Genomic DNA, 13084 nt, shown 5'->3' with positions numbered 1-13084 from the left:
CCCCATCACTTACATTGTAAATGCATTATGAAGGATCTTTTAATGGTCAGTATGAACAGGAGAAATGATTACAGCAAGAAAAACATGTTTCAATGTTCATTTGGGCTCCTGACTGTTGTTTTAAGACAGATTTGAAAAATTGTGAACCTGTCCTTTAATGTTATCAGTAAAGCTGTAATGTCATACTTGACCTGTGGTGGCGGTATTGCGTCATTACTGCGTAAACTAAAACCATAGAAGAAGAAGAAGTATTTGAGTTAGTTGTGGGCGCGTTGGTTCATTGTATAAAACAGGACTGACAGGTACAGTACTGACCTAAGACTTGGGTTACACCTGTAATAGAGCTCAAAATTACCGAATTACGTTATTATAGCTGTTTATGAACGGCTACGTGTCATTTGGGGTGAGCTAGCTACCAGTTTGCATCCTCAGTTGACGTTATTTGACGCAAGCTAGTCAGCAAGCTAGCGTCAAATAACGTTATCTGTTAACCTCCAGAGAGAATATAACGTTATGTGTGCATCACATATACGTTATATGCATCCTTTAATATCGACGATTGAGACAGTTGTTGCTGCTAATCAGCTCAACAACGTGTAATGTCTGTATGAGCCAGCAGTAGTGATGTATGTTGATATAAACTATTATACTCTCCTCCTCTTTCCTCCTCTCTCCTTGTTGTCGTCTTTTAGTTGCCTGAGCCATGAGTGAGTTCAGGATTCACCACGACGTGAACGAGTTGCTCAGTCTGCTTCATGTTCGGGGAGGTGATGGAGCAGAAGGCTACATAGATTTACTGCAGAAAAACAGGACGCCCTATGTCACCACCACAGTCTCTGCTCACAGTGCCAAGGTTGGTAATAAACACTACTATGAGGAATACTCTAATACAACTGTACACACATGGGAAAGTACTGGATAACTGGACAGAAACAGTGGTGGAAGAAGTATTTAGATCCTTAAGTAAAACTATAAATACAGCAATGTCAAAATACTCCATTACAAGTAAATGTCCTGCGTGAAAAATCCTACTTAAGTTAAAGTACATAAATATTATGAGCTTGATGTAGTAAAAGTATTGCAGTAAAAGTAGTGACATCATTATGACATCATTAGATTATTAATACTGAAGCATCAGTGTTAGAGCAGCATGTTACTGTTGTAGCTGCTGGAGGTGGAGCTAGTTTCAACTACTTTATATACAGTTAGCTAGTTTAGTCCAGTGGTTCCCAACCTAGGGGTCGGGGCCCCTCCAAAGGGTCAGCAGATAAATCTGAGGGGTCGTGAGATGATTAATGGGAGAGGAAAGAAGAAAAAACAAAGTTCTGATACACAAATCTGTTTTCAGTTTTTGGACTTTTTCTCTAATCTTTGATTTTTGGTGAAATATTGGATCATTTGAACATTTATTGAAATGAAAGCATGTGAGAAGTTTAGAGGGAAAAATCACTATTTGGTGGAGCTGTTAACAACTCATAGACATGTGAAATGTGACCCCGACTACACACTGCTTTTTGTAAGACGTTAAAAGCCAAAAAGGTTAGAAACCACTGGTTTCATCTTTAACAATGTGTTGTATTTTAAAAGCTTGTTATATTATCCATTGTGTCAAATCTTCATCTGAAAAGTAACTAAAGCTGTCAAATAAATGTAGTGGAGTAGAAAGTACAATATTTCCCTCTGAAATGTAGTGGAGTGGAAGTGAGTGGAAATGAGTATGATTGGTCACACCCCTTGTGGAAATGAATGTGTTGTTGACTGTTATTATTCTCTTGTTTCATTTCCAGGTCAAATTAGCAGAGTTCTCTAAAACCCCCGAAGACTTCTTGAGAAAATATGAGGAGCTCAAGTCCAAAAATGTTCGCAACCTGGACCCACTGGTCTACCTGCTCTCCAAACTCTGTGAGGATAAAGAGGTATAATTAGTGATTTACAAGCTGACAATTATCTGGTTTTGTTTTAATACTTGTTAATCAAATTAATTGATTTCACCCATTGGTTTTACGGATTTTACGTCATAACCATCTCAAGTCTCATTTTTGTCCTGATGTATTCGTAGACACTCCAGTTTCTGCAGCAGAATGCCAAAGAGAGATCAGAGTCATCAGCGAACACGACTTCAACCACAACTACCAGTTACACTCTGCCTCAGACCAGCACTAAGATGTCCATGCAGGAACTGGATGAGCTGCGAAAGAAGCTTGGCAACGTGACGGCCAGCTCCAACGCTCCACTGGTGAGCATTTTTGATTAACTTGGATATAGTAGATTTAAATGTTGGGTGAAATTGTAGGCGGATAATTTCACAAGATTTGAAAGAAACAAATAGATGGAAGATAAAAGCCCCAATCAAGCAGGATTGATGTCTCTGGGGAAGGTGCAGTGCACTTTTTGGTCGTGAAACATGACCATTAGAATTTCAAAGGTGACGTCTTCATATGTGTTGTTCAAAACCCAAAAGAGGTTCAGATTTATTATCATGTATGATAAAGAAATGTATGAAATCATCACATTTGAGATGCTAAAACCAGCAATTTCTTGGCATTTTAGCTCAAAATATGACTGAAATGATTATTAAGTTATCAAAATAGACGAGTAGGAATTCAAGATGAGCCGTTTAGGTAGTCTGTGAACTGTCTGTGTAAATAATGAAATTACAAGTTAAAGGACGGGTTCACACATTTTCAAAATCTGTCTTAAAACAACAGTCAAGAGCCCAAATCAACATTGAGACATGTCTTTCTTGCTGTAATCATTCCTCCTGTTCATACCGGCTATTTAGAGATTCATGATGCTCTTCCATTGTAAGTGATGGGAGACAGAATCCACAGTCCTCCTTCTGTGCAAAAATGGATTTAAAAGTTCATTTGAAGATAATTTGAGGCTTCAGCCGTACAATCTTTTAAAGGTAGTATTTTTAGTGCCAAAATCCTTCAAAAACACTGGTTGTTGAGACACAAAAAGGGAATTGTTTCCTAAAAAGACTTTAAATGTGGATGATATCCGCTTTATTTGACTAACTCAAATAGAATTGAATACTTTTATCTCAAAATGAGGACTGATTTTGTCTCCCATCACTTCTTCTAACGGTCATTATGAACAGCAGGAATGATTCCAGCAAGAAAAACATTTGGGCACTATTGTTTTAAGACTGACTTGAAAAATTATTAACTTGTCCTTTAATGTTTTAAAACTAGTAATATTAAAATAATATTAGGTTGAATAGTTCGCTGGTGAAGAAAGTCACTTCTGATGTGTCTGCAGCCTGCTGAAGTCACACGGAAGATGCTGAGAGACAAACACAACAAGAAGAATCCCACCCAGCCCAACCCCGTGTTTCCTAACTGGGTGTACGACCGTCCTGCTCTCCTCGGAGACTTCATCACCAGCCCCAGCCCTGCAGGAGATCCAGCTGTGGCTGTTGGTGAGTTATGATGTTTCATATTTATTTATATTGTTTGCCACTAGACTCCAGATGTAGGTTGTTGTTGTTTATAACGGTTGTTCTCTGCCGTCAGGTACGATGCCTCTGGCTACTCAGGAACAAGCTCTGGTGGAGGATCTGCTGTTTGTCCTGATCGGAGTTGATGGGAGAGACATCACAGCTCAGCCTGTACTGGGGAGACAGAACCGCTCCTTCATTGTCGATGCAACACTGGACATGTCTGTCAAGGAACTGGTGAACAGAATATTACCAGTGGCGTCGTATTACTCCACTATAACACGGTGAGTGTGCAGAAACATCGGGCTAAATATCAAAGCTCAGTTCTTCATATCTGACCGCAACAGAAGAAGAATTATTAGATGCTGACGTTGTGTTTGTCGCTCAGTTTCATCGAGGAGAAGTCGTCCTTTGAGTACGGCCAGGTGAACCACGCTCTGACGGCGGCGATGAGGACCCTGATGAAGGAGTACCTGATCCTGGTCACTCAGCTGGAGCACCTCCAGCGGCAGGGCCTGCTGTCCCTGCAGAAGCTCTGGTTCTACATCCAGCCCACCATGAGGACCATGGAGATACTGGCCTCTATTGGTAAGACTTGGAACATTAGTTTTGCATCTTCGGCATTTCTAATTGACTCAATGTGAAGATGGTTGTTCCAGATCTTTATAAATGTCTCTAACTTGAGTTAACTCTGCTTTAATGTGTAATGTTGCATCTAGTTGGAGCATCTTGCTCTGCTTGTGTCATTGTTATAAATACAAAATTGTGGGTGTAAAGAGCCAAAGAAAGGAGGATATGATGGGGATCGAGTGGGACAGATTTAGTTTTTTAGGTCCAGAGATACAACAGTAATATTGGCATAGTTTCAGTATCGACTGGTAACGTGTTAATAAACTATACATCTACCAGTGAAAGATACTGGTGGAAAAAATAGTATTGCAAGGTAAACGTTTTTTACCATATTTGTCATTTTTAACTTGTATTTCTCCATTCAGAGAGAAAATAGAAAACTAAATGAAATGAAATTTCTTTTGTTAACCAGAAATTCCTCTTTCTGATGGTTTCTTTTAGAGCTGCAATGATTAAATGATTTATCGATCAAAATAAAAATAATTGGCATATAACTGTTTTAGTCATTTTCTAAAGCTAAAATGCCAAATTTTTCACTATTTTCTTACGTTTCATAGATTAATCGACAATGAAAATAATCGTAAGTTGCAGCCGTAGTTGGTTAGGGTGAGTCTAGTGACTCAAAAACACAAAGGAGACACTTGTTAACTTTATATGTGTGCTGTTAGAGGGACTGTACACTGTTTGTCTTTGAAAACCACTAAATTACTTCAAGATGTCTGAAGCTCGACCTGTTTTCTTTTTTTTTTTTAACCCGCATTATCACTAAGACTAATACTAAAATGCATGTCAGTATCAGCTGATATAAGCTGGCAAAAATAAATATACAGTAGGCTATACTGGTGCATCATAATAAAAACAGTTCTGTCCTTTAACAGCAGCTACTCCCTTTAACCACTGGGGGGCGATCTAAACCAGGATTTGAGAGGTTACAGCAAATTGTGGACGAACCTTGATAATTATTGCAAATGTCAAACACATGTTGCTAGAAACATAACATTTATTCTTTCAAAGATAACTGCACTAATTAAACTGTTACTTTTTGTAAATAGAAGTGTATAACTGGTTTATGCTTTCATAACTGTTTTCACAGCGTCCTCAGTGGATAAAGGAGAGTGTATGGGCGGCTCAACACTGAGCCTTCTCCATGACCGAACCTTCAACTACACCGGTGACAGTCAGGCTCAGGAGCTGTGCCTCTACCTCACCAAAGCAGCCAGCGTCCCTTACTTTGAGATACTGGAGAAGTGGATCTACAGGGGTATCATCAAGGACCCGTACAGGTGCAGCCGCTCTCAGATAAATAATCTGATGATCAGAATAACGGTTAAATAAGAACATATTTAAATATTAAATATGTACTCAGTTGTACTTTGTGTTTATTTCTACTGAAATGTTTGTTGTGTCCTCACAGTGAGTTCATGGTGGAGGAGCATGAGCTGCAGAAAGAGAAGATTCAAGAAGATTATAATGACAAGTACTGGGATCAGAGATACACCATCGTACAGCATCGCATCCCCTCATTTCTACAGAAAATGGCAGACAAAATATTAAGCACAGGTATAAACAAATAAATAAACTTTTCAAGGTTTTTTTGATCTCTTTTCATAGGAAAAAGTTTTATCACTGTTGTTGTTGTTGTTGTTGTTGTTGCTGCTGCATAGGGAAATACCTCAACGTGGTGCGGGAGTGCGGCCGTGATGTGACGTGTCCTGATGCAAAGGAAGTCCTGTACACACTGAAGGAGCGGGCGTATGTGGAGCAGATAGAGAAAGCTTACAACTACGCCAGCAAGGTGCTGCTGGACTTCCTCATGGAGGAGAAGGAGCTGGTTTCACGTCTGAGGTGAAGTCAAAATATTTGAGTTATAGTATTTGCTTAATTTTATTTTTAACCATCAACAATAAATGTTTGACAGGAAAGATAACAGAGAGAGCGACATGTGGCAAAGGCTGAATTCAAAGTCATAGACAGAATCAGGATCAGGCCGTAAAAACGAGCAGCAGTGTGGGAAAAAAGCATTACGTCAGCTTGTCAGTCATAAATCTGTGTCATCGGTATCAGGAATTGCTGAAACTCAAACAAACTGGTGGCAAAATGGCTGCAAAGCCACAACGGCTGGCAGTTAACCTCTAGATAAAATCCCTTAATGACATTTAAACAGAAATGAGCTAATTAAAAGGTATACATTGTTTTTTTTGTATCTGGTATAGAAAGGTTGACTGAAAACATCTCATAAAATATCCTCTCAGTCAAAGTTAGTGTCTTTGATCTGTTTTAGGAGGAATATCATTGTTTACAGGTGTGAATGTAGATGCAGATCTTTGGATGTTAACAAAACGTTGCTTCAGACAAACTGGAACCTGTTGCTCCACATACCAAGTGTAACATAATATGTTTAGCTAACACTCTGGAACATGTAAGAACAGGGTGTAGATGTTTCTATTAGGAAATCTTGAAAATTTTGCAAAGTAAAACTGTTAGCCAACTGTAGTTATTAGACATTGTAAACAGTTATCAGACCTGCAGGGTTTAGTTTGGGTTATCTAGACCTCTTTTCAACCAGAAAGCTGGATATTTAGTTAAAATAATGATTATTAAAAGGCTAAAACCTCCATATAATCCCACAGAGAGTGGTTACAGTTGGATATTAGACGTGCTTGTTCATACTCGCCCAGACTGACTGATGTACTAAATTTATCACTATTATGACATACTATGACTTACTATAAAAACTGTATGTGTTGTTTTTTTCTTAGATCCATCAAGCACTACTTCTTGATGGACAAAGGTGATTTCTTTGTGCACTTCATGGACCTGACGGAGGAGGAGCTGAAGAAGCCCGTGGATGACATTGTTCCTCCAAGACTAGAAGCCCTGCTGGAGCTGGCTCTGAGGATGAGCACGGCCAACACAGACCCCTTTAAAGACGACCTCAAGGTGACAAGAACACAGTAGTGATCAGTAGCTCCATCCGCTGGTCTTAGTGATGAGGAATAGTTTTCCTGTTGCCTTGGGATTCAGAATAATTGCAGTCAAGCAGTTCAGATAGATGAACACAAACAACACAACAATCTACAACAGATTTATTAAAGACATTTGAATAGAAAACATCTAAAATTGACCTGCTTGGGACAGAATTGTCAACAGTCAAGATCATATTATAAATGTATGTCTTAAAATAAAGGAGCTGAGAGGAGCTTGTACCAGCTATTAGGCCATTAAGAGACAAGGCTCTGTCACCCTGCATTCAGGGTGACAATGTCAGCTTCTCGACTAATGCATAATTTTGCACGCATTTTAGGAGGCAGCCCTACTCAAAAAGCATGTCCACTTGTTTATTTATAAGGGCCATGAACAGCTCCATGGTCACACAGGTTCCTGATGCAACCTAAGCTCTCCAAGAAGGAAACTCTTGCAAAACTGCAACTTTTAGGGGGAAAATTCATCCCAAAAATCTTAAAACACAAGGAATAAATGGAAGAAATCTCAGGACGGGACATTTAAAGATCCCCTCCTCTTCCTCAGGTGGCTCGGGGGTCAGTAGGAGCTGTAGGTGTGACTATGAAAATTACAGAAATATTATGAGTGTTGTAACAGTCCGTCCATTACTCCAACACTAATGTAGTAAAATCCAGTGTTACGAAGACTCAGTCGACTTCCTTCACTTCCCAGACTGATCTCATGATAAATGAGTCATGCTGCTTCACACTTCATAACGTTTGAACTTCATCACCTCTTTCCACAGATTGACTTGATGCCTCATGATGTCATCACCCAGCTTCTGCGGGTGCTGGCCATCGAGACTAAGCAGGAGAAGGCGATCATCAACGCAGACCCTACAGACGTGGCTCTCAGCGGCCTGGAGGCCTTCTCCTTCGACTACATTGTCAAATGGCCGCTCTCGCTCATCATCAACAGGTTCTGAACTGCCCGTAGATTTTTATCTTCACTTAAATGCTTTATATTGTTTTCCTAACTTAAGATAACTCAAGATATTTCAGCAGGCGTTTTGTGCTTCCTCATAAAACATAAATATAATAGGTGTTATTAGAGGTGTAGGAGACACATTTCTTTATTTTTAAGATGACAGGGGAGCCACAAATCAATCAAAATTCAACCACTCAAAAATAAAATTGAAAAAGACATAAAAGCAAGAATCCCTGTAATAGTTCTTCTTTAAAGGTCCCCCCAGACATGTTTCAAGACATAAAAATACTCTGCTTTCAATAATAATTTGTGTCTTACATGGTTTTGAGGAGCCAGATGGTTTGTTACACAGAACTATCTGAGAAGTCGTCCTTGGAAACTGTTTGGAAAAAAGGGCAGGAACTTTCCAATGAAATACTTGGCAGGTGATTGGATGAACCATCTGTCGCCATCTTACCTTGTGAGGCAGCTGGATTCGCGAGATCACACAAGAATCCACATAGGACGCTGATTGGTCCGAACCACCGGTGGCTCGGACACAAGCGCAGAACTTTAAAGCCTGACAAGATGGATTCTCGTGTTGTCATGATCTCGCGAATCCAGCTGCCTCACAAGGTAAATATGCATGGAAAAAGTAATAATTTTCCAGGCAATAATAAGATTAGTGAAGCTTTGTTATGGACTGAAAACATGTGTCTTACTCTTATGCAAGTATTGTGATGATAGACACAGAGGAATAAGATATATCAGGCTTTAGATAAACACAATTCTATTAGTAGGATCAATTCAATTCAATCAATTGACAACAAGAAAAATAAAGAACATCGTCAGTTTTGACATGTTTAGTAAACATTGTAATCATTGCGTTTGCATTAATTTTCCAGGAAAGCACTGACGAGGTACCAGATGCTGTTCAGACACATGTTTTACTGCAAACATGTGGAGAGGCTGCTGTGCAACGTGTGGATCACCAACAAAGACTTCAAGGAGTACGCTTTACATTCTGCCAAATGGTGAGCAGTCTTTAAGCAGATGTAGAACTTGAGGTGAATTAAAAAATCTCAACCAGCAAAGTGTCCTCACACTGTTCAAACTCCTTGCACTCCTTGTAGGTTTGCTGCGGCGTTCGCCCTCCGTCAGCGCATGCTCAACTTCGTGCAGAACATCCAGTACTACATGATGTTTGAGGTGATGGAGCCCACCTGGCACGTCATGGAGAACAACCTGAAGACGGTGAGTGAAAAGAGCTCAAGTGTCCTTCTCTCCTGATCGCTCACCGTTATCATACAGTCAGTGACCCGTCTGTCAAACGAGAGCAAAGCTAGCTGACAGCCACTAGTTTCAATCCTGTGTTGCACTTTCCTTTTGGACTGCCATTGATTGATTGTATTTATTTATTGGGACAGTGTACAGTTTTTAACATAAAAGATGCACTGCACCGGAGTTAGCTCATCATCTACATCTGCAGTTCCCCACAATCAAAACATACAACAGCACAACAACAAACAGTACAAAGCAAAAAACACACAGAACACATTATACAAAATACAAAGCTATAAACAACAGCACATCACATATACCCACAATTAGAAAATGATGATGTATTGTTCACACATGTGAGTTTGTTTCACAGTTGGAGGACAGGATGCTTACACAACACCGTATATATAAGACAGACAGGGTTCAGACAACAATGTAATCTTGTGTTGTTGTTTGTTTTTTTTTAAGCTGACCGTGTGTCTTCTCCTTCTACAGGCATCAAACATCGATGATGTGCTTTGTCATCACACCAGCTTCCTGGACAACTGCCTGAAGGACTGCATGCTGACCAACCCCGAACTTCTCAGGATCTTCTCCAAACTCATGTCTGTCTGTGTCATGTTCACCAACTGCATGCAGGTTTGTCGTCATAACGATAAAGAAGAACAATCAGTCGTTTCTGCTCTTTTTTAACGTATTTATATTGCATTTAATGTTCTGCTTTGATTTGACAAAAATGTCTTTAAACAAAATGAAACTAGCAGATTACAAATATTTGTACTAAGATGTTTTTTTTCTGGACTGTTGCAGCGGTTTACTCAGAGCATGAGGTTAGAGCGTCTCTCTCTGGAGCAAGGGACTATGGATGGGCCTCCCACTCAGAGCGAACATGCTGAGGAGGCAGAGAAGAAGAGGCTCACAACAAAGGTATTCCCAGACACTCACTGCCAAGGCCTGCCCTCTTAGACATTGAAGTTTGGACAAGTAGTCTGTGTTCTGTAGGAAATGTTCAAATTCCTCCTTTGAGTTTCAGAAAATGTGAAGATAAACGTGAACATTACACTAAAAACAGGAAGTATTTCAACTATTTGACAACTTTTTGAACTTTATCCGGTCTGTTCAGAGTTTCTGTTCAACACGTCTCATTGTACAGCATGTTTTTATTCCTTCTTTGCTTCAGTTTCTAGCTGAGCACGCGGACACCCTTCAGTCAGACGCAGGCTTTGAAGCCACCATCAGCAAGTTTGACAGTAACTTCAGCATGTTGCTGCTGGACCTGCTGGACAAGCTCAGCATCTACAGCACCAATGACTGTGAGCACAGCATGATCAGCATCATCTACAGGTAAAACTGTTCACATTCAGAGCACCAGAGATGGAGTTATCACTTTATGTTACTACAATTATTTTCTAAAGCAAACCAGTGCTTTCATTTTTTATTTCCTTCCTTCCGGGCAACCATTTTCTAGTTTCTAGTGAACCAGTTTCTATTAATTTCATTATCAACATCATGCAGGCCAGATTGAGTCACTGTGGGTAATCTTATCTCCGAACCCATCACGTCTAGTTCCCATTTTTGTAACTGCTTTACTTCGGTAATGCAATTCAAAGTACATGTGGAAAGTCTCCCATCTCTTACTGTATGTTGTTAATATGAGTTTTAATTCTCTATGAGGTGAATTCGGGTACCTGCAAGACAGGAAAATGCATTAAAATACGTAAACAAACTTTGGAACTATGGAACAGATGACTGTGTGTAGCGGGAAAGGGGTCTCTTATTGATGAATCCACACAGATTTATCACCTGACTCTGCAGTGCCCCTAAGCTCTTTGGTGCCTTTTAGCCTCTTTTAACTTATTATTTTGGTTTTCTGGCCCCATAAACTCCACTCTCATAAGCCTTGTTTAAGGAGCTAAATAGCCAGAGGGGTGTACTACGAAGCAAGCTCAACATACCCAGGCTTTCTTTGTGTGAGCTGGCTCGACAAACCCTAAACTCGCGATCAGAGATAACTGGTATCACGATGGCGGATATGAACTTTCTTTGTTAACTCAAGCTTTCTGCTTCAGGCTATGTGCGCGTCCCCATAAAAGGGGGCGTTCAGCACGTCATTTGACTCTTTTTTTTCAGCACAAAATGGACAGATCGTGTGCCGCTTACTTCAGTCAGGAGGAACAGATCATTATAACGGAGAGATATGAAGAATATAAATACATTATCACAGCAAAAAGCCACGCTGTCGGTGCAAATAAAGCGAGAGAGGAATGCTAGCAGAAAATTGCTGATGTAAATTTGTTCATTAAAAAACAAATTCATTAATTTATTAATTTCGTAAATAGTTTATATACTTATTTGACCACTCAACGCACTCTCCGTACCTCCCACATCAAAAGCTCTTAAACTTTAAACTTGATGCTGCAGATTTAAACTTTATACTTTAAACTTTTTATACTTATGCTCAATATACCTCGCTAACCCAAGGTGGAGATCAAAACAGAGCTAAAAGGTGGACGCAAACACGACTCAAAATGAATGCTACTGTTGCTCTGTGTGTGTTTTATGACCCTTTTTATAGTACAAACTAGGGCTGCAGTCACCGGTTATCTGTTGATTACTTTCTCGATTAAGTTAGTCGTTTGGTCTATAAAATGGCAGAAAACGGTGAAACATGTCGATGACCGTTTCCCAAAGCCCAAGATGCAACCTCAAATGTCTGTTTTGTCCCGACCGTCAGTCCACAACTTAAATATAGTCAGTTTACTGTCATAGAAAACTAAAGTCAGTCCACAACTTAAAGATAGTCAGTTTACTGTCATAGAAAACTAAAGAAACCAGAAAATATTCACATTTGAAAAGCCGGAACAAGATCTCTGTCCAGCCTAAACCAAACTAAAATCTGCCTCATTTTCTGAGAACTGGTTGCACTTTGTTCAAAATACTTCAACTTGGAGAAAAAATAATCTCAATATTTTTGTAAAATTTGCTAATTCAGCTCTTATAATTTCACAGGTTGGATTTCAATGGATTCTACACTGAGCGCCTGGAACGGATGGCCATAGAACGAAGTCAAAAAGCAACAGCATAGCATGTTTTCCTTTTCTGTATATAAGCAGTCGCCCAGCAATAAAAAAAGTGCTTTCCTCATGTCTGTTTATCTATCCAACGCCAACCGTCCAGCTAATTACCATATGGACGTCAGCCACTGGCTCAAAAGATGATATTTCAGTGTGTGTATATAATATGTATTGTATGAAATGTAGTTATAGTCTGATGTTGCAGCATTATATAAATGCATCAAATGTACATTTTAAGAAGTGGAACTAATGTTTATTCAACCATGAAAATGTAAGTCATGACACTCCTTATGGGTAACTTATTGTACCTGTACAATGACAGTTTATGTTTGTATTGCACCTCATTAAAACAAGACTTAAAACAAGCTCTTCTTTGGCTGCTGCTTGCTTACTTTGTATTAGTTGATTTAAATTATGCTTTTTCGTTGTTTAAAGTGAATATTTATACTTTGATGTGCGAATTTGTTGTTGTCAGTCGAAAGTTGCAAGTTAATTGATCAGATATTGTTGGTTTGTGTCTTGAAGTGTTACAACAAAGACTGACAGTTGAACACTCCCTACTTTGAGAGCGTCAAGCTAACTAAACCGGAAATATGAGAAGACCGACATCAACATAAAAGCACGCAGCTTGCGCTAGTAAAAAGGTTTTTTTTTTTAGTCTTAAAAACTGATTATTTTAAATTAACTGATTATTTTTTGTTTTTATTACTTTAGTCTCATCAGATTTTATTGATAGGAACATTGTTTT

At 39.3% G+C, this 13084-nt stretch overlaps 1 protein-coding gene across 2 annotated transcripts; it reads left to right on the top strand.

The window, feature by feature from the left end:
- The first annotated feature begins 201 nt into the window (after window positions 1-201).
- On the top strand, window positions 202-12701 carry tubgcp2 (tubulin, gamma complex associated protein 2). Of its 2 annotated transcripts, none has more exons than XM_044338363.1 (18): window positions 202-302; window positions 693-853; window positions 1788-1916; window positions 2060-2236; window positions 3265-3424; window positions 3519-3726; window positions 3831-4030; window positions 5166-5355; window positions 5487-5632; window positions 5737-5917; window positions 6832-7012; window positions 7821-7993; window positions 8887-9015; window positions 9115-9235; window positions 9758-9901; window positions 10073-10189; window positions 10443-10606; window positions 12272-12701. In XM_044338363.1, exons 2-18 carry the CDS (start codon window positions 704-706, stop codon window positions 12345-12347), a joined length of 2646 nt encoding a protein of 881 aa, XP_044194298.1. In that variant the 5' UTR covers window positions 202-302; window positions 693-703; the 3' UTR covers window positions 12348-12701. The 2 variants fall into 2 exon arrangements, with proteins under 2 accessions (XP_044194298.1, XP_044194299.1); XM_044338364.1 differs by lacking the exon at window positions 202-302 and adding an exon at window positions 327-403.
- The last annotated feature ends 383 nt before the right edge of the window (window positions 12702-13084 follow it).

The sequence above is a fragment of the Thunnus albacares genome, chromosome 20 (genome assembly GCF_914725855.1).
Source record: "Thunnus albacares chromosome 20, fThuAlb1.1, whole genome shotgun sequence".
In the NCBI taxonomy this organism is placed as follows: domain Eukaryota; kingdom Metazoa; phylum Chordata; class Actinopteri; order Scombriformes; family Scombridae; genus Thunnus; species Thunnus albacares.
The sequence above is the reverse complement of the archived record's forward strand: the minus strand, read 5'-3'. Positions and strand labels throughout refer to the sequence as shown.

Coding starts and splice junctions, on each gene's coding strand:
- tubgcp2 (XM_044338363.1), top strand. CDS start 704: ATGAGTGAGTTCAGGATTCACCACGACGTGAACGAGTTGCTCAGTCTG. Junction 2,237..3,264: donor CCAGCTCCAACGCTCCACTG/GTGAGCATTTTT, acceptor ATGTGTCTGCAG/CCTGCTGAAGTCACACGGAA. Junction 5,356..5,486: donor ATCATCAAGGACCCGTACAG/GTGCAGCCGCTC, acceptor GTGTCCTCACAG/TGAGTTCATGGTGGAGGAGC.